Source organism: Brassica napus, chromosome C3, assembly GCF_020379485.1.
Source record: "Brassica napus cultivar Da-Ae chromosome C3, Da-Ae, whole genome shotgun sequence".
NCBI classification, from domain to species: domain Eukaryota; kingdom Viridiplantae; phylum Streptophyta; class Magnoliopsida; order Brassicales; family Brassicaceae; genus Brassica; species Brassica napus.
This window is the reverse complement of record NC_063446.1, coordinates 41,897,871-41,925,725: the sequence shown is the minus strand read 5'-3', so window position 1 is coordinate 41,925,725 and position 27,855 is coordinate 41,897,871. Positions and strand designations below refer to the sequence as shown.

At 36.0% G+C, this 27,855-nt stretch overlaps 2 protein-coding genes and 1 pseudogene across 3 annotated transcripts; 1 reads left to right on the top strand and 2 right to left on the bottom strand.

Annotated features, from left to right (window-relative positions):
* Positions 1–697: 697 nt before the first annotated feature.
* On the top strand, positions 698–2,690 carry LOC106402329 (2-(3-amino-3-carboxypropyl)histidine synthase subunit 1-like). 2 transcript variants are annotated; one of them, XM_048751629.1, is made up of 2 exons: positions 698–824; positions 1,008–2,690. In XM_048751629.1, exon 2 carries the CDS (start codon positions 1,016–1,018, stop codon positions 2,369–2,371), a length of 1,356 nt encoding a protein of 451 aa, XP_048607586.1. In that variant the 5' UTR covers positions 698–824; positions 1,008–1,015; the 3' UTR covers positions 2,372–2,690. The 2 variants fall into 2 exon arrangements, with proteins under 2 accessions (XP_048607586.1, XP_048607587.1); XM_048751630.1 differs by having other exon boundaries at positions 749–883.
* Positions 2,691–4,083: 1,393 nt separating this feature from the next.
* Positions 4,084–15,008, bottom strand: LOC106403967 (annotated as a pseudogene).
* LOC106403968 (replication protein A 70 kDa DNA-binding subunit B-like) lies at positions 11,571–15,458 on the bottom strand. Its single transcript, XM_013844739.2, has 12 exons — positions 15,324–15,458; positions 14,949–15,213; positions 14,789–14,885; positions 14,592–14,716; positions 14,421–14,505; positions 14,216–14,342; positions 13,945–14,141; positions 13,745–13,868; positions 13,451–13,669; positions 12,169–12,219; positions 11,871–12,006; positions 11,571–11,800 (listed from the first exon to the last, which is right to left on the bottom strand). The coding sequence occupies exons 1-12, from the start codon at positions 15,456–15,458 to the stop codon at positions 11,571–11,573; spliced, it is 1,791 nt and encodes a 596-aa protein (XP_013700193.2).
* Between the last annotated feature and the right edge of the window lie 12,397 nt (positions 15,459–27,855).

Sequence of the window (27,855 nt, the reverse complement as noted above, 5' to 3'; positions counted from 1 at the left end):
GCCGAGTTTCCGGCTAAGGGAGCTAAGATTGCGGCGATAGCGGCAAGCTGCTCGTTCGTCGCCTTCTGAATGGCGTCTTTCTGAGCCATTGTTTCTAGTATAGTGTCTTCAAAAGCTGCTGCTGTTGTAGCAGCTTCTGTCGGTGATGACTTGTTGGCAGACGGCGATCCTGAGTGAGCCATGATCTTGCTGACGCTACTTTGTCTGCCCCACGGTGGGCGCCAACTGTTTGAACCGAGAACTGTCGATAAACTAGTGAATGAAAGGAGACGAGGACTCGTCGGTGGGTCAAAACAAAGGCGTTTTATTAGATCAAGAGACTGCTGAGCCGTGTTACACAAGAGGGAAGAAACAAGGAAACAAACCAGTGAAAGCTAGTTCACCGGAGAATACAAGTCGACGGGAATAGAGAAATAAAACCCTAGTTTCAAGCCGAAAGTAAGTGTGTAGTGATTTGCGGATCCCCTTCTGGTCTTCCCTCTTCGCATTGTTTTTTTGACCTAGTTTACTCCGGCCTTTTGGGCTTCGGCTTGTCGGGCCTTCGAAATAAAGCGCTTTGACGAGCTGCTGGAAAGAGTCGATTCAGTCGCTGGCTCGGGTCGGCTTAAAAGCAGAAGGGAGTCTTTCTTTCGTTCTGTCGCCTAGCCAAACCGACAGTTTTAACTCTATCGGGCCGGATCTGTTCGACTGATGGGCCTTGTGGGAGGATTCAATCCAGTCCAAACTTTAATAAGAACATAACACTCTTAAACTAAACCCTGCCGTGACTCGCCTGTACTTGTTAGTTGCGCCTCATTCTCTTCCGTCTCTCCTCTCGATTCCCTGTAAGTATCTTAGATTCCTTTCCTCTCAGACTAATCTCGTGCTTCCGTTTCTTCCTCTGGTTTGTGTTCTATCTCAAAGTATACTCTGATTGAACCCTTTTGACCTAGAAGCAAAAGAATCGAACTTTCAATGTTTCAGCGATCCATACGAGCTTATCGTGTCTGTCTTGTTTCATGTTTCAGGGTGAAGCATGGAGCTTTCCGATCCAAGGAACGCCAAAACCAACAAACCGAAGCAGCCTCCAAAGCGATTCATAAAGAACCAAATCCCAGACTCGATCCTCAACGACGCATCCCTCAACGCGGCGGTCTCCCTTCTCCCTTCCATCTACCAGTTCGAGGTCCACAAATGCGTCTGGCGCATCAAATCCACAAACGCCAAACGCATCGCTATCCAGCTCCCGGAGGGTCTTCTCATGTACGCTCTCACTCTCTCCGACATCTTCACTTCCTTCGCTGGAGCCTCCCACTGCTTCGTCCTCGGCGACGTCACTTACGGAGCTTGCTGTGTCGACGACTTCTCCGCCTCTGCTCTTGGTGCTGACTTGCTTATTCACTACGGGCATAGTTGCCTCGTCCCTATTGACTCTACCAAGATCCCTTGCCTTTATGTCTTTGTTGAGATACAGATTGATGTCAAGTGCTTGCTGAGCACCATCCATCTTAATCTCTCTAGTGATGATGTTAAGAGCATCATTCTCGCCGGGACCATTCAGTTTACTTCGGCTATTAGAGCTGTGAAACCGGAGTTGGAGAAGCAAGGTTTCAGTGTTTTGATCCCTCAGTCAAAGCCTCTGTCGGCTGGGGAAGTCCTTGGATGCACAGCGCCTAAGGTCACGAGGGTTGATGATCATAAAGACGCTGTCTTGGTGTTCGTAGCCGACGGGAGGTTTCATCTAGAAGCGTTTATGATAGCTAATCCCAAGATAAAGGCGTTTAGGTATGATCCGTATCTTGGGAAGCTGTTTTTGGAGGAGTATGATCACAAGGGGATGAGGGAGACCAGGAGGAGAGCGATCACACGGGCCAAGGATGCGAAGACTTGGGGGATCGTGTTGGGGACGTTGGGAAGGCAAGGGAACCCCAAGATTCTCGAGAGGTTGGAGAAGAAGATGGAGGAGAAAGGGATTGATAGCACCGTTGTTTTGATGTCTGAACTTAGTCCCACGAGAGTGGCCTTGTTTGAAGACTCTGTGGATGCTTGGGTGCAGATAGCGTGTCCGAGGCTTTCTATTGATTGGGGTGAGGCCTTTCTTAAGCCGCTTCTGACGACTTTCGAGGCTGAGATTGCTTTAGGGTTTATCCCTGGGTGGTGGGAGAAGGGTTCTTTGAGCAGAGCTGAGTCTTCTTCGTCTGGCTGCTGCAAAGAGGACAAAGAAACAAGCTGTGCGTGTAGAGATGATAAGAAGGATGATGATGGGGTGCTTGATGGAGACTATCCGATGGATTACTATGCACAGGAAGGTGGTGAGTGGAACTCATCATATCTCAAGAAGTCATCACGTCCCATTCGAAGAAACCCTTTACCTTCTTCTTCTGTAGTTTAGAGTGCTGTTGGTAGATTCTCAGCACACAAGTCAAAATGCAAATGGGCTTTGTTGATGTTCATTGTGCCATCAAGATTCTACGGACGAGTTATTATTAGTGAGTGAAACAAGCTTGTTGGCTGGTTATGAGACTGACAACATGAAGAGCATACAAGGGGTGAGGATTAAGAGAAAGCTACAACACTCCTTTACTGAGATCTTGTCTTTTCAAATTTTGGGTTATGGATTGCCGACAAAATGGTTACTGAAGTGAAACTATACGTCTTGTCTGTAGTAAAAACTGATGATCTTTGTTTTTCAAATTTTATCCGGTTTTGTTTTTGGTTGTGAAATTTTCGTTTATGCTTTGGCTTGATCCCATCTCGTCACTCATGGGTCTTCTGCGGGTAAAACAGGAAGATTATCTGATCTTTGATGCAATGAAAAAAATGAAGTTAAATTTGGTTAATATTAGTAATGTATTACATTTAATGGGAAGTATACACATGATATTTCATGAAACTAATCCATAGTATTTTAGTTATATACAATAATAATATTTAGGTGTGAAAAGCTCGTTAATACTACTAATTAATTAGAACTAGATTTTTGACCCGCGTTGTTTATTTTTTATATAAAACCGATAAATAAAATGATACAAATTATAAGAAAAAATCTTATTAAAGCTTTTAGGGTTGAAAAATATATTTGAACCCAAAGAACTGAATCAAAACCAAAAAAAAAAAAAAATTATACTAAATTCGAACCAAAATTGGTAAGATATCCGAATGGATCCAAAATTTTGGTATATGAAAAATTGGATCTATACTTAAATATATTAGTTATTTTTAAATCTTATATACTAAAAATATCCAACACACTCAAAAATACTTGAAATTATCCAAAATATGTGAAAGATAGTTAAAAGTATATATATATATATATATATATATTCAAAAATACTCAAAAAAATACCCTAAATACCTATTAGTTTTCTATCTAAATAGCTAAAAGTAACTAATTCCATGTTAATCTTAAATACTTGGCATACAATATTCAAGTTTATATGTTTATATTATTTTTGTTCTTGGACTTTAAGGTATCTAGAAATTATTTAAAAAATTATATAGTTTTAAATGAATATCTGAACCTGAATTGAACCCGCACAAATTTGAATCGAACCCGAAATAAAATTTATAAATAGTCAAATGGAACTTAAATCTCTAACTCTAAAAATCCGAAACCAAAATAGATTCGAACCAACCCCAAATAAAGATTCTAACTGAATAGATCCGAACCAAACTCGAACGGATACTTGAATATCCATCCCTAAAGTATTTAGTGATTATCGTTAATATTATTAGAAATCATTGGTCAAATATATAGTTAAGATCTCGAAATCAAAACATCTAGATTAATATTGAATATGCAGTTAACAAGCATTAAAATAATGAATAGTGTACGTGTGCGGGGCAATGCATCTTTTACTTACTATAGCCATTATCATGAAAAATATGTATAACTGGTGAACAATCCATTGTTTTACTGCTGAATGGTTTACTAAATTATAATATTTTCCTAAAAATCCTCCATTTATATTCAATATATGCCCAAACATTTAAAATATTAAAAGCAATATATTTGATAACAATATTTCGAAATTATACATAACAAAATCGGTAATAGATTTGCTCAAATCATTTTTAACTCTGGTTATTTTTAAAATCATCAATTCTAAAAAATAAAAAGCCATACGGCTTAAAATGTTAATAAAAAAGCCATATGACTTCAACTAATAATAAAACATATCTACTTTTTTAAATAATAATACTAAAGCCGTTCTACACGAACTCAAAAAATAAGAAATGCAGAACATAGTACATAGAGCTCTCCTTCTCCCATAGTTGAAAACATCAATGAAAGGACTTTATGATCCTCTTCTTACCAAAAACCAGCTTCTGAATTAATTGACTCTCGCAGTAATCTGAGACCATTCTGAACAACATAAGATTGATGTATGTGATCCCTTATAACGCTTTGAGCGATTTCAGTTGTCGTAGTGTTATTGACATCCAGTGTATGGTCAAGAGAACATGCCTGAATGAAGGAGATACCAATCGCTATTCCTTCAAGAAGGTAATGAAACTGAGGCATATCTTCCCATGCGTCACAGTTTTACAACTCAAAGATGATCCTATGGTATGTAAAAGTTTAGATTATTGATAAGTATTTGGTTATGTAAATGTTTAGATAATTGATGAGTATTTTGTATTGGTTAATATCGGTTAGTGTTAATAGGGATAAAATTGTATAACCGAATAATAAGAGATGTTATATTTATTTATAATGAAATGTGAATAAGTCCAAAACTTAAATGACAACATTTTTAAGTAGATAAAAAATAGGATTCTATTTTAATAGAGTAGACTAGATATTGACCCGCCCTCGGAGGGCGGGTATATTTTTTGTTTTTTTAATTTTTTACGTAATATAATTTATGTCTGTGTTTTTATAATTATATTTTTGTATGATATGAATTTAGTAGAATAGATATAATTTTCTCTATATTAAATAAATAATTGATTAAGTTTCATAATTGTGTACTTGTGTCATATATGTTTGGGAAATTATTTTTAATCTTTATTCACCAAATTTGCAATTTGTAATATATTTTTGCACTTTCATATATGATAACATTTTTAATTTTCCACATTTTATTTCTAAACTTAAGTAGGTGTTTTAATAGAATAGACATAACAGATAACCCTAAAAATTGTTTGATAATAATATAGATTAGTAATATCTAATTAAGGTCAATTAGATAAAAGCCCATACAAATACACAATGCAAAACAATGCATCAAATTTGATGCTCCAGGCCCATATAAATAAATAAATCCTGACCACAAACTTATTATACAGAAAAAAAAACTTTTTAGAAAATCAGCTCGAAAATAGAGTTTCTCTCTCTCTCTTTCTATTACAACCGACCAGATCTTGTCTCAGCTCAAATTTAATCGATCTGTAAAAAAAATTGCTCAGATCAGCTCAGGTACATGTAATATCACTCGTTTTGTTGTTAGATTAAATATATTTTGTTGCATGTAATCTTATTTTGAGGTGAAATCTGAGAAATTTATTTTGAATAAAATTTCAGATGTGACGGATCCTCTGTTTCTTCTGATGAGGGATCTGAGTGAAGCTGATCTTAATCGATGATAATATATGTGTCTGAAGTGTACTGGAGGGAAGGAAAGGTCAACAAAACCAAAGCGTTGATCTTGTCTCCATTGAAAAAGAAGATGTCTGAAAAGAAACAGGTTTTTGTGTCTATAGCATCACCAAACAATTTAACTCCTACATCTGAAAAGCCTGTACTCTACTATGGCGGGTCCCCTACTATGGCCTGTAAGAAATATTTTAAAACTTTGATTTTGTGTATTAGTATATACTATGATTCTTAAAAGCTATATGATGTTGAATCTGAAACATCCTTTAAGTATTTCATAAATATTTGTTCAAAGTGAAAGACTGTCACTTTATTCTCAGAAACGCGTGGAAGACTGTGGAAGCTGACATGAGTGGCTCTATTGGTTTGAAACCAGAGCAGTAAAAATATACATGGCTCCTATGAAGATCATATGTAATCTATTGACCAAATAATAAATCTATGTTACTTTTTAACAAATCTTTTTTATAAGCCATATATAAACTCTTTTGTTTTCTTATGGGGAATGAATGTTTTCTTTTGCAGGCGCTCATTATTATAAAAGAAGTAAAATGATGTTAGGAAACCAATCAAAGCCATATCAGACTGACTTTGAGATCGACAGGTTTTCTTCCATCTCATGAAGTATTATTTAGCGCCTTGTCTGCAGTATGAAGTTATGAGTATAATAAATATGTACTGCTGTGTGAGTATATTACAATTATATTCTTATTTAGCTCTGTTTTATACTTCAGGAGATGCAGTTATAAAAAGTATAAGTTCAGCTTCCTTTTTTACCAAAGGAACGCAAAGGGCTTTCAGAAACAACTTCTAGCATTGGAATAACACGTAAGTCACTTAACCGAACTTAGCTAGCACTTAGAAGTCAGGAATGGAATATAGATTAGAAGTCAAGAAAGCAATATCAGTTAGAAGTCAGGAATGGAATCTGAATGTTGTTGCTGGTACGTCTGTTGCGTGCTTCCAAAGGATGTTGAATCCGAATGTTGTTTAACCGCCCTGTCTGTTGTGTGCTTGTATGTAGGTTAACAAATACAATGTCTTTTGCTTGTAATGTATGTTGTGTGCTTCTGTTTGCATGAATAAATTAGAGAGATAAATGAAAAACTTCCAACTTGCAAGTTAACTACATTGTTTGTCAAAAATAGAAATAAGTTTAAATACGCTAAAACACACAGCAAACTAAACATTAAAATTAGAGATTCTGAAAGATCTCTTTGAAAACAACATTCTTTGTCTCACGCTTAGGCTTTCCTTGATCATCAACAACCAAAATCTTCAATCCCTTTTTTGATGTAACTCTGGAAACAGCCACGTATAGTTGTCCATGAGAGAAGACATCTCTTGGTAGATACAAACCAACATGGGATAGTGATTGACCTTGACTCTTATTAATTGTAATAGCAAATGCAACTGCGATAGGCAGCTGCCTTCTCCTCATCTTGAAAGGCAATTTCTTATCAGAAGGTGTAATAGAAAGTCTAGGAATGACCACAGTTTTCCCCACCTTTTCTCCTGTGATCACTTTAGCCTTTACCAATAAATCATCCATCTCTGTAATCTGGAGTCTTGTGCCATTCATCAAACCGTTTGTATGATCGATATTTCTAAGCAACATCACTGGACAGCCGACTTTCAAGCGAAGACTGTGATTTGGCAGACCAGAAACCTTGATGGTGTTTAAGAAATCGGGAGTTAGAGCCTGGTCATTTCTCGAAAATCTATCAGAAGCATCAATCGAGTCAGAGCTTAAGTAAATCCTTTCTTCTCCTGCATGTTACAAACTCAAAAATTATATAATAATCATAAACGATTTCAATAGCCAAAAATAACTTGTCCATATAAATAGTATAACCTGGTAGTTTATCCAACATGTGCTGGTTAATCCTGTTGACATCTTCATTGGTGGGACAGAGAATTGCCCTTTCTTGGAAAAACTTTGGCTGTTTATCCTGTTGTAAGGAAAATACATCCCCATATACTGCTTTGCTAATTGATTCAATCGGATCATCTACATCAGTAATAAGAAACTCATCTGGAATATTGATTACAACTTCTCCATCATTTTCACCTCCAAGCTTTTCATCTCCAACATCTAAAATCCACTTTGAGAATTCTTTTAAATCCTTAGCATCTTCAGCAGACAGGTTTTCAGAAAGTAGCCTCATATTCTTGGTTAGCTTCATCACTTTGACATGCCTCCATAAATATGATGAATTAAGAGACTCCATTACAATTTCTGGTCGTCCAGCACCATGTATAACAGGCAAAACTTGTCTAAAATCACCTCCAAATACAACAACTTTCCCAGCAAAAGGCCTGTTGTCTTTGTTCCGCATAATGTCTTTCATACTCCTATCCAAAGACTCAAAACAATGTCTACTCATCATTGGTGCTTCATCCCAAATGATTAGAGATGCTGCTTTCACCAAGTTAGCTTGATCACTTCCTGGAATAAGGGTGCAAGTAGAATACTCATCTGGGTTTATTGGTATTCCAAACCTAGAATGTGCTGTCCTTCCTCCTTGTAGCAATAGAGAAGCTATCCCACTTGATGCAGTGTTCAAACATATTTCCCCCTTGAATCTAATAGCTGCAGACAACAATCTCCACAGGAAGGTTTTACCAGTTCCACCAAATCCATAAACAAAGAACACACCTCCTTTTTGATTTATGACTGCATCAACAATCTCATCATATATTTTCTTTTGTTCCTCCGTTAGTTTAACAATGTCTCTGTCATGCTCAGCTTTCAGCTTCTCCCTATCGTAACTCAGCTCATCTGAAATCAGAACATTGTCATTCCCACCAATATTTGGATCTGGCTTTGGCATATTTTCCCATTGATCTAAAGAAAAACCATTGCTCTTTAAAATATTCTCAATCTCAAGAAGAGCATATTGTTTTTTTTCATGGGCACTTAAACAGAGATCTGTAAAAAAAAAATATAAACACTTTCAACTTCAATTTTTCAGAATAGGATATGATAAAAAAATAGAATTATATTATACCTGGCCTTTTTAGTAACTTTCTCCGTTTATACTCGATATCATCACATAGAACCTCCCATGTATTGTCCCAAACAACCTCTGGCTCTGACAAACTACCAGACATCAGCATCATAACAAAAGTATGACGCAAAGCTGAAGCTGATTCTGTGAAACTTGTCCTAAAAATATCATCAATATACTCTTGATCATCGTCTAGTAAGCCTCTTGCAAAACACACTGCCTTATACGTAGGATAAACAACATTGTTAAATGTCCGAATCTCCTCATCATTTCTTGGACCTCTAACTATGTTTAGCAGAACACGCAAATAGAAAGCTTCTTCAATCTTCCTTGGGGCATAATTGATCCTACCAATACTGAATCCTCTCTGTCTGTCGTGGAACTTCTTCTCCTTCTTATTCCAAGTGAACATTGTTGGGATTTCTGCTAGAGTTAGTCTTCTGGCAACAGCACTAACCTTGTTCAGTTCAAACCATCCAGTGAACATAGTATCTTCTATAAGCTCTCGACTGGTCACTTTCTCATAAGTGTCATCATCTTTGAAAATTATTATCTGCTTCCCTGGTAGGTGCCACTGCATTCGCTCAACAGGTACTGATCGATAGTGAATAGGGAAACTGAAAGTCCTCCACGCCCCTTCACAGGCTGAAACATATCTAAAAAAATAATATTCGAGATTAGTATTGTACCTGATCTGATTGAGAAGTAAAAAATCTTTAAAGAAAGAGCAAAACAAAATTTACCGGCAGTTGAAGAAGTTTTTGATCTCATTTTTTTTATCAACTCCAGTAGTTTCATCGTTTGACTTCTTTCGCTTTGCTCCTCCTTTTTCTGGTGGCTCAACAGTAACAGTACAACGATCCGCGCCTTTATTAATATACTTAAATAAGTATTTAATAGAACCAGTCTGATTACACCATTGTACATTAATATGAGCTCGATAACTAACAGATAATTTCTTGTTATAGGGTATCACATATCTGTTATCGCATTTGAAACCATTTTTCTCTACAAAGCAACCAGACTGTTCACGCCGTCTATAAACTGGAAAACCTTCTCGGTTCACTGAAGTTGTTTCCACAAAATCTTTTGGATAAAGCTTTGAACATTTACCATTTTCCATGCATGGCGAATTCCAGTTAACTGACCCACAAGGACCATGAATCATCATATCTTTGACCACATCAAACAACTCTGGTTCCTTTTCCTTGTCTGGTATTTCTGCTGAGATAATCTTGTCAATGTCTTCTGGTTTAGGAAATTTATAGTTAGGATGCATGAAGAGCAGAATATGAGCATGTGGCAGACCACGTTTCTGAAACTCAATTGTGTACATGGCTGCATTAAAAACAGTGAAAGACATTAGTAACTACAGTTAAACAAAAATATATCAAACGAAAATAACCAAGCAAAATACTCACATGCGACTGTTTTTCCAAGTAGATTTTTTTTCTGTTAAATCCCTCATAAGAGAATCAAGTTTACACTTAAAAATTCTGCATAGAATATCTGGTCTGTCGTCAGGACTGAGTTTGCGTGGTTGAACATATCTGGTGATTTCGGGCCATTTAGGATTGCATGTGAAAGTTATAAACAGATCGGGAAACCCAAAATATTTGCATATCGACATTGCATCCAAATACATATTTTTCATGTATCTTGGTCCTCCAACAAAAGTGCCTGGTAACACATAGCGGCTTCCTTGCTCACTCATATCTGTCTTCCCATCGTTTTCAGACTGCTGAATAGAATCAAAGCTATCTGATCTAAGGCTTTTCTGGTTCATCCTCAAAAAGCACAGCCGGTTAGATTCTATGGTTGTAAAAGCATCAACCAAAAACTGTTGGAATAGCCTCTTAGAGTGCAGAAGTGTATGACATTCCCCGTCTCTTTCCTGGATCCGATATGCATACCACTGTCTCATACTGATATTTTTCCTCTTCAGTTTAGATGTAGCCTCTGTAGCTCTTTTTTCAATCCCAAGTCTGAACCCATCTTCGCCATATGTAAAGATAAGAGGATATTGTAGTGCAAGATAGGAAGGATGGATTTCACTTATCCGTTTAAGCCATCCTGTTTGCTTCTCTTCAAGAACAATATCTCTTTTATCCATTTCCAAATTGAAATCCCCAGGAACCAGTGCAGCAACTTCAGATGCAGTAGGAGTATCATATGTCCTCCCGTCTTTTTCTCGACTGCTAACAATCCGCATATGAAAGGTAGTCTCAGGGTTCAAATTGAACCTATCTCTGGCTGATCGGAATTGATGCACATATGGATTTACTTGGTTTAGCATCTCAACTATCATCTCAATGACCTTTTTCCTCACACTCTCTTTTTTTTGCCTTATCAGCCTTTTTCTTGTATTTCCTGCATCAAAAGTAAGATGTTTGACAGTATAAGAATTTCTACGTTCGCAGGTCATAATCTATTATATTTTGGTTCTTAGTAATGAGTTGAAAATACCCTATAATGGAAGCTCTTTTGTCAATTTTGTTTTCAATGTCAACAATGTAGAGTTGAGAAAACTTGGCTTCTTCTCCAGCTGGTGGCTTTAAACTACCCATTAGATGATAGTTTTCTCCTTGAAGTTGAAACATCTTTGGGCCACGTCCTTGAGGAAGACATCTATCAACTTTACCCCCAAGAGATGTAAAAGAAAAAACCATATTAAGCTGCCTGATATTTTCCCGAAAGTATTTGCTGATCTCATCATCACAATGTAACAATCTTTTCAAGATCTCTGGTGATTCTTTTAGTAATGGTAACTGAACTTGACCTTGTCCACAACACAAAGAGAATTTTGGTTTCTTGGTCTTGTTTCTCTTTTCAATGCGTTCACCATACCACATTTTCGCCCCACAGTAGTTACATATGTAAGTAGGATCTCCCTCATCTAAGTACTCTGTAAGAAATTCATAAATTCAGATGGTTAAGGTAAGAAAATATAATAGATATTGAGTTAAAAATTTGAAAAAGTCTCAATTACGTGTAGTGTTTAGTTTAGGCAGAGGTGTAGTTGATGAGGATTGACCTCCCTGAAACATGGTTTTAAATATATCGGCCATAGTCAAAATCCTAGCCCTTTGTTCATCTGGTACATGACTTGTATCAGATATTTCTTCAGTGTTATCAGATCCTACTTCATGTGAATCACTATCTTCACTACTAACATCATCATAACTCTGATCACTATAATCTTCACCTTCATCTGTATATAAAAAACAATGTTATAAAATTTAAGCCTGCGAAAAAATTAGAATAGATATAATTATGCCTACCAGTAAAATTGTGGTCAAGAGATGATTCCAAGTCATCTTCTTTTTCTGACTCGTTCACTTGTGATGTTGACCACATGTTCTCATTATGTTGCTTGACACTGTCTGAGTTGGAGAAGGCTGGTAAAAGATTCCTAGGCTGAATTTGGAGACATGTACTTCTTCTTGTTAAGATGTTTGATAACTGAACTCTGTCATTGTTATTATCTCCTCGCAATCACAAAATAACCAAATAACAATGTTAGTTATTAAACATAGAACTGGTCAAAATCTGTAATATGTTTCTAATTAATCCACTTACCATTTGCTCGAATCCTCTTAGAACATTGAGGCTGCTTTCCTTTAGCTTTGTCTGTAGGTGAATCAACAACATAATAGACGCATGAATTGCATATATTGATTCACTGAGTAGAAAACAGTAACAGATAACAATGTCATGGGTAAAGAAAAGGCACCATAGTATGGATTTCCTGAACCGAAGTAGGTTGATGGTTGAGTAAAATGCTGAGAACCCCCAGAACTTTGTAAATTCGGCTTTAAATTAGAAACATCTCCCAACACTTGTCTAAAGGTAGAGTCGGCAATGGTTCCATCAGTCAATTTAGAATCTGCTGGACTTTGACATGTAGGTTGATGATTTGTTCTTCTCTTCCTTGTATTGTCTTCTTTGTTCTTCATGTTTGTTGTAATGATAACTGCATTTCGAGAAGTTAGTTTTCCATTGGTGTTTTATTGTAATCTATTGTGTTCTGTAACGATGGTTGTTAGGGTTATGTTTAGACACAACGTGGGTTAGCTAATGAACTCCCTTATTATTGGATAAAAGTATTATTTTAATACTTTTTAGTTTCGTTTATATAAGGAGATATAAACATTTAACATGAAACCACTTGTTTAAATTCATATATGATATGGCAGAGTAGTATAACATGTAGATGATTGGTCAATAGATCATTCCTATTGTTTTAATTCAAATAATTTTTTATAAATTTAAAAATCTCTATTTTAAAACATTACTTAGAGTAGATTTTAAACATAGTATGATGTATGTAATGTGAGCAGATTCTTTTGAATCAGTATATCAAAAATAGTAATCAAGTATTTTCTTATAATAAAATGTAAGTCTCAATTGTAAGTACTGCAAATTGGAAAATAATCTAGCAAAGGAACGCAAATATTGGAAATCTTTATTAGAAATTAAACTTTAAATAACTGAAACAAATGTGCAAATAAACACTTATTGTGAAAACTTAAACAGAAACAAAAAACAAAAACAGAAAACAAACAAAGAACCACTTTGGTTTCTTCTTTAGCCACTTTTCTTGGAGCTTGAGTTCTCTTTAGTGGTCTTTTCTTTCTTCACAAAAACTCGAGCGCACTGCTTCTTTGTTGTAGAACTTATGTCAGGTTCACCTTCATTGGATTGTTGTTTGCGTTTAGATGATGGGGTTACCACAGTGTTTTCGTTTGCCTGACTTTCGATAACTAAAAGTGAACCCTGTACAAACAATCTACACTATGAATCTGGTGCAGTCGTATACAGTCAATTAACATTATAAAAATCTAAAAATACAAAACCATACATGTGAACCACTTAAATTAGAAGTTCCCACATCAGAGTGAGTCCATAACTCGGTGGTGCTACCACCAGTCAGTAGCATACTTGGATCTTTCCATACTTTACCAACTTTATACATCCCACCTTTGCTAGCAACATTGTTACTCTCAATGTAAATACCAAACATGAAAGTCTTTCCAACCAAATCAGTAACGGCCTCAGGAAAAGATTCAATATCTTGTAGCTGTAATATTCAGTATATGTTAAAAGTTATATATTCTGAAAGTTTATAATGAAGTTATGAAATACAGGATATAACCTCCTCAAATGAACCGTTGAGCAAGGCAGCAGCAGTTTCAGGAATAACTCCGACTGCAATCCAGTCAAGTAACATTAGGTAAGCTTCTCCAGTACCATCTTTCACCCATGCATGAATCCTGAACCTGCATCACATATTTTGAATTAGAAACTTATGAAATTAAAATATAGACAACAAAACTCGCTTAACAAATATATTACTTTGGCAAGACTTTAGTGACTTTATCATCACACTTTTCACACCACCACAAATGAGTGGTTATCTCATTCCCCTTGACGATTTGAACTTTTGTTGAAATCTTGTTGACCTTTTTGTTGCAAACTTTGCATCCAAAATAGTACCATCCCCAATCCTTGTCAATTGCATAAATTGTGGCAATGACTCTGCATTGCTCAATCTACATTTACAAAAGTAAAGGTAGTCCTTTAAGCATTGATAGTGTTAGAATATAATTTGCATCAAAACTATTACCTGAGTTGAAGATAGTAGCTCTGCAATGTCTCTGATTGGGTATTGCATCCATTTATCGCGTCTAATCTCCCTTTCAAGTTTGTCTTGTTCGGATTCAACCAATGTCAAAGCATTGGATGCAACATCCCTATTAAAGTCAACCCCAATAAATTTATTTTAAAGTATACATAGGTATAGCTTTTCATTTTATAAACAATCTAAATACCTTTTCAAAAAGGCCTCACTCTCCATTATTGGCGGGTTGAAAAAGATTTGAGAAGCATCATATGAATTTGAAATTTGAACCTCATCTGACATAAATAAACGGACGATTTTGTGAGTTCCATGCTCAAAGGTACTATGATATGATAAGTGATAAGTGATAATAGAGGATTACCTCTATAGGTGCCGACTTTCACAAAACGTAAGAGACAGATAACAGTATCTCCACCAACTGCTTTGCAATTAGCATGAATGCTTTCAGCAAATTTTCCCCATAGACAGCAAGCAATCCTACGGCCTCTGTAAAAATAAAAATGTTAAACTATTAGTTTTAGTAATATGATATAAGGAAAAAACAAATGGATGACTTACTGAAGGTCTGTCAAACTGAACTCAATTTTCTTTCTTTCTTTACCATAACACAGAACTGTGTCAAGAGATCCCAAATCCGTCACTTCTCCAATAACATCTGAAATAGATCAAAATCTAATTAACAAAATGTATTTATCAAACTTAAAATATCAATAGTTACCAATTAAGATGTTTTCATCTTCTACTCCCTGTTGAATAGTCTGGAAATCAACCAAACTGAGAAACATGCTGTCGTTTTGCAGGGTTGACAGAGTGATATCAGTTCCATAGATGAAATTGATCTTGTATTGATGATTGGTAGGCCTGTAGGAAACACCGGGGCCATTGATGGAGAAATTTTCAATGTTTCTCCACATTCCAACAGGTACTTTTTTTGCAAACTTCTCAAAGTATGTTTTCTTACAGGACGCAAGAATTTTAGTTCCCTTAAAAATAACAAATTGCAGCGATTTAGAAAGTAGAATTGAATATATCTATTAGTTAAGAATGAAGAGAAAAAAAACAGACAAAAGGTAGACTAAGTAATGAGACTTACATGTGCATCAGACAGAATGATTTCCAATGTTTCTCCTGAAAGTTTTGTGTAATGCTTCCAGGTATGGAGCACCTTAACTTGAATACGCCATTCTGACTTGAATGGTTTGATGTCAGCCAAAGCGGTGAGTTCCATGCTTAAAGGTACTTTCTGAATTAGATTTGGATTCTCAAATAAGCTTTAAAGAAGTGTGTTAAGCGTAGATGGTAGGAAGGATGTTTATAAAGAGAAGATGGCGATGGAAACAGTTTAAGTTAAGATGATGGCATATTTTACGGGATTAAGGAGTTAGTTATCAAATTTTGAAATTGAATTTAGAATAATTGATTTGATTCCTGGAATGTTCTTGTTTGTTGGATATATAGTGAGAAAAAATAGGTATGCTCCATATTATTAGGAAACAGTCGACATAAGTAAGGTTAAATATTATTAGCTATAGTAAATATAGTGGTAAAGTCCAGAAAATATATTAGTATGTTGATAGGAAGGATGTTTATAAAGAGAAGATGGCGATGGAAACAGTTTAAGTTAAGATGATGACATATTTTACGGGATTAAGGAGTTAGTTATCGAATTTTGAAATTGAATTTAGAATAATTGATTTAGATACCTCTCAAATAAATCATTCCTATCAATTCAAGTTCCAGATTATAATTCTTAAAACCTATCAAGTCAATATAACGAAAATAAGTTGATAAAGTATATGTACTTACATATTTTCTTGGTTTTGCTCCAAAAAAAAATGTTTTCTTGTTCAACCATCGGTTTATGCAAAAGTCTATTATTATTGCGTATTTCTTTTGTGGTCCGATAATTAAGTTTCATGTGAGAAGAAGTTCAAAGAGATGGGTTCCAGCCATTCGTATGAGTCATATAAAAACCAAAGGGAGTTTACGTACGGTTACATTGTTTGGTTTATAGAAACCAATCCGGTTCATGGATATTTTATAAACGAAGTATTTGTGATTAAGTTGTAACTGATTAAACTGAGTGGTTCAGAGTAATATAAAATGGAAAAATAACATAGTGGATCCCCGATTGTTAAGGGATTAAAGTGATGGTTACTTAGATATGATTAAAAAATATATGGTTTAATTTTTTTAGTAGATACGATAAAAAATAATTGTTGGACCAAACAAATATCAATTGGTCATACAGGAGTTTTAATAGAATAGATGTGCCAAATAATTCGACCTAACTATGCAAAACCATCACAGCCCCGCTCTCTGATACATTGAGAGATTTGTAAAAGTCTACTTTCGCATATTATGTGGCGAAAGGCTGCAGTTTTAATTGGTTTAATAGTGAAGCTACTAGTATATTTTTACCTTTTCATGTGTAAGAATAATATTTTGGTCTAAGAAAACTTTGCCTGTTATACCCACAAACAACTTGAATTATATTACATCAAAAGCTGGTTTTATTGAAGTCAACGCGTTGTAAAATTTAGAAGCGGCTTCTGTTCATCATCTTTGAGTCGTTATATAAATCATTAAAATCTGTAAATCTAAGTGAAGATATGCAAAAGTTGTGTCGTTCACTTGTGTTTCACGTACATATTTATCATACTTTACACCGACACTTCGGTTAGATAACTACAAAGATCTTCCCGTCAATATCTCCCAAGTATATCTAAAGTATATCTAAACATATTCATCCTTATCCCCAATACTCCCCCTCAAGTTGGGAATATGAAAATTTCTTACTCCCAACTTGAACAATAACGCTTCAAACTGCACTCTACCAAGCGCCTTAGTCAGCACATCGGCGACTTGCTCAGTTGTTCTAACATGAACTGTCTCAATGACACCTTCCTGCAACGCGTCTCTGACTTGATGACAATCCGACTCGATATGTTTTGTCCTTTCGTGAAACACTGGATTCGCGGCAATATAAATAGCAGACTTGCTATCGCAAAACAGCTTCGAAGGCTTCAGTTGCTTCGCGCCCAAGTCAATCAGCAACCTGCGTAGCCACTTGATTTCTCTTGTTGCTTGTGCCATCGATCGGTACTCTGCTTCTGCCGACGAATGTGACACCACCTTCTGTTTCTTTGTCTTCCAAGACACAGGTGAATCTCCTACCAATGCCACATATGCACTCAACGACCTTCTTGTAACTGGACACGCTGACCAGTCGGCGTCACAATATACTGATAGGCTAAGATCACCTCCAGACCGCAGCAAGATTCCTTGACCAGTAGATCCTTTGAGATACCTCACCACTCTCAATGCTGCATCCCACTGCTTCTCTCTAGGCGCCTTCATGAACTGTGAGAGAATGTGAACTGAATACGATATGTCTGGTCTAGTAATCGACAGATAGATCAATCTTCCCACCAGCCTCCTATATTTTTCAGCATCGGTGACGAACCCACTTGTATCTAACGCGAGTTTGTGATGTTGTTCCATCGGAGTCGCCACCGGCTTTGAACCCAGCAACCCAACATCGGCTATTAAGTCCAACGCATATTTACGTTGTGATAACATGAACCCTTCTTCTCCTCTTCCAACTTCTATCCCAAGGAAATATTTTAACTTCCCCAAATCCTTCATATGAAAGCACTTGCTCAAGTACTCTTTAAACTTTGTGACCACCTTTATATCATTGCCGCACACGAGTAAATCATCGACATATATCAACACTCTGAGCTCCACCCCTTTGCTTGAATAGATGAATAGGGAGTAATCAGCTCGTGAGGTTTTAAAACCATACCTTTTCAGGGCATCAGTTAACTTAGAGTACCAACACCTAGGAGCCTGTCTCAATCCATAGACCGCCTTGTGTAATCTACACACTTTGTTAGGATCTGAAGCTTGAAAACCCTGTGGAAGCTTCATATATACTTCTTCCTTCAGATCACCATGTAGAAAGGCGTTGTGTACATCCATCTGATGCACGATCCACCCCTTCCCTGCTACTACACGCAACAGACTTCTCACTGTTGTCATCTTTGCAACCGGTGCAAATGTTTCCTTGAAGTCTCTCCCCTTTTTCTGCCTGTTTCCCAGAGCCACCAAGCGAGACTTTGGTCTCTCCAGAGTACCATCAGAATTGTACTTAAACTTGTATACCCACATATTCCCTATGGCTTTCTTCCCTGGTGGCAAATCCACTATGCTGAAGGTTTTGTTTTCTTCAAACGCCACCATCTCCTTCTTCATTGAATTTCTCCAAATTTCATGCTGCATTGCTTCTTTGAAACTTCGCGGCTCTCTTTCATTTGTTATAGCCGCCAGGAATGCTTTGTGATCTGGGGAGAAATATTCATCAGAAATATAATTTGCGAGAGGGTAGGGTGTTTTACCTTGGACTGTTATCGAAGACTCTGATCTGGTTGCTGAAGTAGGAAGAACGTGATGGGAATTCTTCAAGTGTTGAGCATTGTAACTGATGTAGTCCCGTAGCTTTACTGACGGTACCTTTTCTCTGCAACCTCTTCCCATCTCTGTTACTTCCTCTGTTTCTGTAACCACTTCACTCTCACTACTCTTCTCCTCGATTCTTCCTTCCTCACACTGCCCTTCTTTATCAACTCCAACCATCTTAGACTCCTTCTCTGTTTCCGTAACTCTCACAACAGGTACCGTGTTTGTCACTCTCTCCTCATCATTTACTGGCACCCAATCATCATCAGGTGTTCCCGTCAACTCTCTCAATTGCACGGGATCGGTGTGCTTTTCAACATAAGGAAACACATCCTCACAAAAGCTTACATCCCTTGATACTATAAACTCATTTGTATCCAAATCATAAACCCTCCAGGCTTTCTTTCCAAATGGATATCCAACAAATGCACATCGTCTGCTTCTCTCTCCCAGCTTGTCCTTGTCTCGATCTCTTCTATGAACGTAGCATAATGAGCCGAACACTCTCAGTGACCCATACGACGGCTTAGCTCCGAACAGTATCTCATAAGGAGAGCTTCCTTTTAGTACATGCGACGGCGTCATATTGATCACATGAGTAGCTGTCGAGATGGCCTCTCCCCAAAATTTCACTGGCATCTTCGACTGAAATAACAAGGCTCTTGCTACATTCAAGATATGCCTATGTTTTCTTTCCACACGACCATTCTGTTGCGGAGTGTCTACGCATGAAGTCTGATGCACGATCCCCTTGTCCTGAAAGAACCCACTCAGACACATAAACTCAGAACCGTTATCGCTACGTACTTTCTGAACCTTTTTATCAAACTGTGTTTCTGTATAGGCACAAAACCGTTCAATAACTTTCTTCACCTCTGATTTAGCTAGCAGAAGATAGGTCCAAACGGCTCTAGAAAAGTCATCCACTACCGTTAGAAAGTACACAGCTCCACAGGATGCAGGCACACGGTAAGGACCCCAAACATCTACATGTATAAGCTCAAAACACTTCTCTGTTTTATTAATACTAATATTGAAAACATCTCTTGTTTGCTTAGCTCTAAAACACACGTCACAAGGACTAGAACTAGCCTTATTCATAACACCAGAAAGCTCATGTAAAGAATCAAAAACACCAAAAGCTGGATGTCCAAGTCGTTTATGCCACAACAGCCGATCACCTCTACCATCTGCTCTGTTAGCTTGCGCGCCTCTTACATCCTTGAAGTAGTACACCCCACCACGTTCCTCACCGGCTCCAATCAGAGTCTTCGAAGAACGGTCCTGCAAAACACAAATCGTATCGGTGAATAACGCAAAGCAATTACTGTGCTTTAATAACTTCGATACAGAGATCAAAGTGCAGTCAAGATTAGGCACAAAGAGCACGTCTTTGAGTGATATACTATCTGTGAGTATCATATCTCCCATCTGTATAGAGGTTGACGTTCCTCCATCTGCGAAACCAACTACACATGGTGGAGTGTTCCTCATATTCACAAGTTCTCTCACATTACCAGTCATATGATGTGAGGCACCGGAGTCAATGATCACATCTTCAAGTATCTTACCAGACAGTTTCTCTGATTGTGAAGACCTGCTCCCATCATTCAAGATTTGAGTAATAGCCTTCCATTGCTCCAGCGTGAGATCAGCAGCACCCCCACCATACGAACTCGTAGCCTGTGCTGTATGTGCAGCTCCACGGCCTCCACCTCTTCCATTAGACACACCGCGGCCTCTGCCTGAACCTCTTCCTCGTCTCTCTTGCATCCACTCTGGATAGCCAATGATCTGCCAACAATTAGTTTTATCATGTCCAGTCTTCCCGCAGTTAGTACACACTCTATCTCTAGCTCTGTTCCCAAGACCAGAGCCATTGCTGTCGATTCTCCCACCAGCATCTCGTCCTTCTTTCGCTTCTCTTTCACTCACCAACTCTCTTCTAGCGGCAAAACCAACAGCTTCTTGTGCTGCTATCTCTCTGGATTTTGCAGAACTTAGTCGAGCTTCTTCTCTGATTACCTTGGCATACACTCTTCCTAGGTCAGGTAACTCGTCGGACTCAATTATGGCTGTAACCACATTCCCAAATCTCGACTCATCCAACCCCATGATGAACTGATGCACACGTTCATCTTCTCTCTCCTTCTCGTAGATCGCAGCTGCAGAACAACTACACGCAGGAGGTGGTTTATAAGTTTGTAACTCCTCCCACATCACCGCCAAGCGACCATAGTAATCAATCACCGGCTGTCCGTTCTGTCTGCAAGAAGTCAGTTGCTCCATCAACTGATGAATACGAACTTTGTTTCCCACTTCAAACCTCTTCTTCAAATTCTCCCACAACTTATGAGCCTCGGTTATGAAGGTCACCGTTGACCTTACTCTCGGTTCTATGGATGATCTAATCCAACCAACTATCAACGAGTTTACACTCAACCACGACTCTAGATCAGGACTGTCTTCAGCTGGTTTTGGTAGAGTCCCATCTATGAACCCATTCTTCTTCTTAGCTCTCAGTGCATTCATCATCTCCATGGCCCATTCATTGTAATTGTCTCCCTTAAGTTGAACGGACGTGATGAGCGCACCAGGATTGTCTGAACTGAACAGCGAGTATGGCGAAACCTTCATCACCTCACCTTGTTTTACTATCAATTGCTTTGATTCGTCTCCATCTGTCATTGTTAATCGACACCTTGCTCAAGACTTTACTATGAACAATTCGATTATTCAGATCTCTGCTCTGATACCATGTAAATCTAAGTGAAGATATGCAAAAGTTGTGTCGTTCACTTGTGTTTCACGTACATATTTATCATACTTTACACCGACACTTCGGTTAGATAACTACAAAGATCTTCCCGTCAATATCTCCCAAGTATATCTAAAGTATATCTAAACATATTCATCCTTATCCCCAATAAAATCTATAAATGTGAACTTAATGATGTGGGTAGATAGTCAAATTTATATGGATCATCAAAATAAATGCTAAGCTATATATAGATACATTAACTTATGTAGAAACTATACAAAGTTAATCATCAATATTAACTCCCGAAACTCCAATATAGATTTTATACTTTATTATAAAGATTCAAACATCTAACCTATACTAAAAGGGATATATGAGCATCAGCCAGCCTATCCACGTCGGCCATTAAATCCACGTCGGATTGGGCTAATGGGTTTCTCTATTTTTTTTTTTCTTTATCGTGTTCGCCCGTAAGGCCCGTTAATTTAGAGGGATGGGTAGAGACGCATCGACACTCTGGAACCCTAATCTCTTCTCTCTCGCGCAAGACCGACGATCTCCTTCTGAGCCCTTTCATCTTCTTCCGTTAGTCGTTCACGTTTTGTCATTCAATCCACCATCAAACCTTAGGCTGAGACGATGAATATCTTCTGCCTCTCCTATCTTTGTCGTTTCCGCTACTCCATCCCTGTGTCTTTATAAATTAAACATTTTAAAGCCTCTTATGCTCTTTGACAAAAAAAAAAAAGTCTCTTAAGCTCCCACGAACAGGCCCTGTAACACTACCGTCGAAACTTTGTGTTCTCAGATTTTGCAAGGTCGGGAATCGGGATGTGATAAGAAATGGCAAGCTTATGGGGTCGGTCTACTTCTTCTTGACGCTAAGGTACCTCTGGCGATTTTCAAAAACAAATGGTTCCCTTTTCCTGATTTATAGGTAGCGATAGATTAATTATTCCATGGGTTCATGGTGTTTTTCAGCTTATGCAGGCCCGGATTGCAAATCTTTAACGAGTCATATGATTATGAACTGACGTGATCAAATCAGAAGCCAATCTAATCCCATGAGATCTTCCCGTAAGGGTCAATACCTATGGTAAGACAAACTGATTTTACTTCTAATTTATATCATCATATAATTCAAAAAGGAAATTGTTGGTGTTTATCTATCCTTGCAGGCCCAGATTGCAAACTTTTAAAAGAAAGTTGTTCAAGTAGATGTCAAAGGTACCTCTTTTTCATTAAGTTTTTTATAAACACTGCTAATTAAAAGTTTAGCGCCAATTCAGTTACTGTCAATATGCCACTGGAAGCTTATAATTAGCCACAATTAACTTTTATATGGAGAGTTAAAGGAGATGAATTCATTCTTGGATTTTTCAGGTCTTGGCGCCACCACATCCATTGGTCAAACACTGGATCTTTGTCATGAGAAACGACCAACCTCCTACAGCTATTTCAGTGAGTATATATAATTTTGATTTCAGGGTTTGTGCAGATACAACCACTGTTAGGTTGTGCGCTTGAGTTTAAATACGAGTATTTAGGAACATGTTTTCAGTTTGCTACAGTAAGGTATCTGTCTTTCTTTTTAAGCTGAATTCTTTTGAGATTGTTTCAGGGAATGCAATAGCTGAAATAGGGAGACTATTCATGTTCAAAGCATCTCGAGAGTGGCTGGTACGTCCTGTTTGATACATCTCTCTTTTATTATGTTTGCTTATTTTTCTTGATTTTACACTCTGTCATGGTGATAAAGCCAATGGTTGTTGGAGAAATCATGACTCCAGTGGGTGCTGCTTCGGTTGAATTAATTGAGCGAATTAGTTTTGGTTCTGTTTTGCAAGCATGTCTAATGCCGTAAAGCATATTAAAGTGGTGTTTGTTAGTTTAAAACGTTTGTTTTGTTTAATCTGCTCATATACATAATTGTATATTTTATTGTAGCTGTGTTCATTCAGTAGCAAGTGTTTCTCAACACAGATCTATATGTGTCAAAGGTAATCTGGTAATGAAAGGAAATTTATTTTTGAGATACGTTCCTCATAGTTTAGCCAACTCACTTGATAAGGTATAAGTATTTGGCGTAGTTGCTTTATATGTTCAAATTTCTCATTCTCTCTGTATTATTATACGCTTGAGTTTCACTGAAGGCTTTTGAGTATCACTGATTCTCCTATACGAGTAAATAAGCTTTGGTTGTTTGAATATGAGTGCCCATTAAAATTTTAATTAATTGTAACACAGATGTTTTATATTGAAATACTTACCATTATCTGTTTCTTCGGTGAAACAAAAGATTCTAATCATTATCTGTTTGAAGGAATGGTTTCCAGAGGTAGGACTTTCTATGCAATAATTTTGACGAGCAAGCAACAGTTCACTGGAGAAGAAGAAATAGGAGTCTCGAGCACAAACGGCTCAGATTCACGCTGATGTCTTTGTAGCTGGTGTGGATGCATCTGTTAGCTGTCGCAGGAGCAACCGTTGTGTCTTCCAGCTTTGGGAAGGACGAGAAAATGGCTAAGTCAGAAGTAGCAGTTGCCACGACCCTTGCGGATGCTCTGTATATGAAGGATGATGAAGTGATTGCAGCTAAGCGAGAGCATTTGGCCTTACGAAGAAGAGATTCACAGTCAATGAGACAATGAAGAAACCTTCAAGAATGAAGATTGTAGACAATAAGAAGAATGGGAGAGTAACTTATCAGAAACTCAAAAAGCGTTGTTGAAAGATTTGATACCAATCTTGACAACTAGGACATCAGTGACCTGTACAATACTTGGATCCGTAGCTGTTGTAGGTATGATTCTTTATTTTTCCCATCAAAAGTTCTGATTTTGTATCTTACCTTTTGTCTAATGATCAATTTTTTTTTAATACAATCAGCTTTGACCAATGGATTTTACAACATCTTTCTCATAGGTTTTTTGATGATTTAAATTAAACTATAGCATCTTCTTCTGCGTTTCAGAAGATAAAACTATGACCTTATGTGATTTAGTTAAGTTTTTACATTCTTTTCAGTGGGTCTATATGATAAAGGGAGATTGAATTTGGAGCTTGAGGTTTGATTGATAAGTGTGCATTGAACTTAGTTTTGAGGACCAATCAGACACTGTTACACTTATGAGCCTTCTAGAGGGGATGAGGATATGAAGAAATCCATCTTCAAGCTCGCCAGTTTCTTGATCTGATTCTTTCTGATTGCTCATGTTTATTAACTAGAAACGTCGAACTATTTTATACTAATCAGAGAATCCAATATCATGTGAGGTTTCACATCAATGGGTGCTTTCACACAACACACATGAAGAATTACAACATGTACATCTACTTTCTAGGGTGTTGTACTTCTGTTATCCACATACTTGCGTCAGAGGACTCATCAGAACCTATATATTTGTGACAAAAAAGTATTAAATCATTTTTAGTGTTGCTACGTACGGAAGAGGTTGTCTGCAAGGGCTATGGAGATGATAAAGTTCTAAGACAATAAAGAAGAGGTGAATAAATAATTAAGAGAAAATGTGTACTGGAAATCACAAAAGAAAACTGAAATGTTCTGGAGTTTATACACGTTTATTAATTTTAGTCTGAAGAACTTTAGTGATGTTTACAAAACATGATATAAATATAATTTTTGTAAATTGTTTCAAAACCTTAATAACAGTTTTTCGTATCTTCCATCGTCTATATTTAATTATTAACATAAAATAAACATATCATAATGACCATATAACAAAAAGTTACATTTTTTCGTATATTTTATTATTTGAATTTTAGAAAATGACTATAAATTATTAATACTATTCAAATTCCCACATTAAAGGTTGTGATCAAGGGTTTAAAAATTGTATTGTAGAAAATATAAATAATCGTAAAACATATGAGTGAAAATTTTCATTTAATAGATATTCAAAAAAAAAAATATATATATATTAAAGTATATACCATATACCATATAAAATATAAAAATATTTTTATTTCAAAATTTTCATTGATGATTTGCAGTGAATATTCAAGAGCTGTTATAAATTACTAAAATTATTAAAAGTCTCACATTAATTTCTTTTGTTATCATAAGCTTACAATTTTTGTTATAAAAGATGCATAAAATCATAAAACCATATGATTAATAATTTTCATTTAATAAATATCTATATTAAAATACATTATATATTTATGTTAATATCATTTTTGCCCAAAACAAATTTCCTAAAAAAGTAATTTATGTTACTATCATTTAAATTTATTTATATCTATACAAAATATATAAAAATGATTGTTTAGATTTATTTACCTATAATTTATCACCAGTTTATCACTTTTAACTTAAAAATGTCTATTGGAGATAATTTCTCTATAATTTATCATTGGTCAATTTTACTATTTAATTAAATGCTAAATATATAAAGATATGTTTCTTAATATTTGTATTTTTAACCCAAAATACTTATAATTTGAAACAAAATAAATATTAAACATAATAATAGATTTTTAGCCTACAATTTACTGTTACATCTCAATCACAACTTACAAAATACTATCTCACTTATATATATATATATATATATATATATATATAAATAATAAATTATAATAAATATAAAATGAACCACATAAACAGCATGAATACTAAGAAAGAAATGATGTAATGCCACACTAAGAAAAAAAAAAAACATAACTAATTATCAACATAGCATGGTTTATTTAGTTTTAAAAAAACATGTATAAAATTTAACTAATATATTTATTTTTAATTAATAAAAAATTATATTAAATATTTACTCTAACAATTTAAACTATTTTTAAATATTCATCCCGTCCGTAGTAAATGAATATTTACTCTAAGATATGTGGTATAACATAAGAAATAGCAAATTATCTTTTAAATTTATTGGAAGAAACAAAGCAAATAGTAAATGAACTATTTAGTAAAACTGCTTAAATACAAAAACAAAATATGCAAAATAAATTCAAGTTCAAACAAAATAATTTATATAGTAATAGGATAAAAACTAAAAATTCAGATGTACTAACCGCGCATAGCATCATTTACCAAAATAATATAACAACATTTGAATCCAATAACATCAACAATAACCATTTTCTTAAAATTAGATGCACTACTCTTTACATATAAAAAGAGTTACAATACAATTTTACCAGAAATTACTATCTCAAAATAAAAATACACAAGTTTAATTCAATTTAATAATATTATAGGAAAAATCCGGGCGTAGCCCGGAAAACCCTCTAGTAATTTTAAAAGAGTTTGAGCTGATTTCATTAGTATATATTTTTATAATTCTTTGCAGATGCATAAAATGTTAGTCTGACCGCAATAATTCGCTCGTAATTCGTAACGTTAGAATCCATTTACACTGAATACTAAAGTGGGAAAATAGATCGGTCGTGCAAGTAAAGAAAGATGACATATGATATGTTTCTTCAGTCAGTAAGGGGATATGATATTAGGATCGCACACTTGGATATCATTTCTTTATTAGTTTCGTTGAAAACTTAACAATGTTCTCTTAATATATTACCAGAGATCTCCTCAAGAAAATATCACTCCAATCCCACCCAGTAGACCTGGAACTTTTATCCGAGATCCGGATTCGATCCGAGATTCGATCTGGATTCGATCCGGATTCGATCCGAGATTCGATCCGGATTCGATCCGAGATTCGATCCGGATCCGATCTGAAAATCCGGACATCCGGAGGGGTCGAATCCGGATCCTGATAGTAAAATGTTAGATCCATCAAAGCCGGATCCGGATCCGGATATCTTGATTTTTAGTCCGGATACCCGGATCCGTAAGTTTTATTAATAACTATTTTAAAAATAGTAATATTTATATATAAAAACTAATTTTATCTAATATATTTTCATTTTTATAATAGTATATGTAAATTTTATGTAAATTTTTTAATATTATACATATAAATAATTAAAAATATTATATATTTTTTATTTTAAATTATTGTTAGTATTTTTTATATATATTAATATTATTATTTTTATTTATTTTACGGATCCAAATCCGGATCCGGATATCCGCCGGATATTACAATTTTTAGAAAGATATCCGAGAGCCCCGGATCTGGATAAGCATAGTAAAATTATGGATCCGTCGGATAAGGATCCGGATCCGAATATCTTAAAACTGCCCGGATATCCGATCTGTCCGAGGCCTACCACCCACCTCTCGGTCCCCTGTTTTATTTAGTAATAAATAATTGCAAAACATTTTACTTTCCAGCAAAGTATTGATTCTATAAGGAAATGTTTACAAACATACCTCAATTTGTTTTCTAGTGGCATAGATTTTCTTGAAACAAATGTTACATAGGGTTCATCATTCATGATTTGGTTGACTATTTGTTTAGGCAGC

What these genes read in the sequence shown, in the direction of transcription:
- LOC106402329 (XM_048751629.1), top strand. Translation starts at nt 1,016, where the DNA reads ATGGAGCTTTCCGATCCAAGGAACGCCAAAACCAACAAACCGAAGCAG.
- LOC106403968 (XM_013844739.2), bottom strand. Translation starts at nt 15,458, where the DNA reads ATGGAACTCACCGCTTTGGCTGACATCAAACCATTCAAGTCAGAATGG. An exon ending in AGCTACTATCTTCAACTCAG is followed by an intron (nt 14,142 to 14,215) that starts GTAATAGTTTTG and finishes TTGTAAATGTAG; the next exon opens with ATTGAGCAATGCAGAGTCAT. An exon ending in TAAGAGGATTCGAGCAAATG is followed by an intron (nt 12,007 to 12,168) that starts GTAAGTGGATTA and finishes CTCCAAATTCAG; the next exon opens with CCTAGGAATCTTTTACCAGC.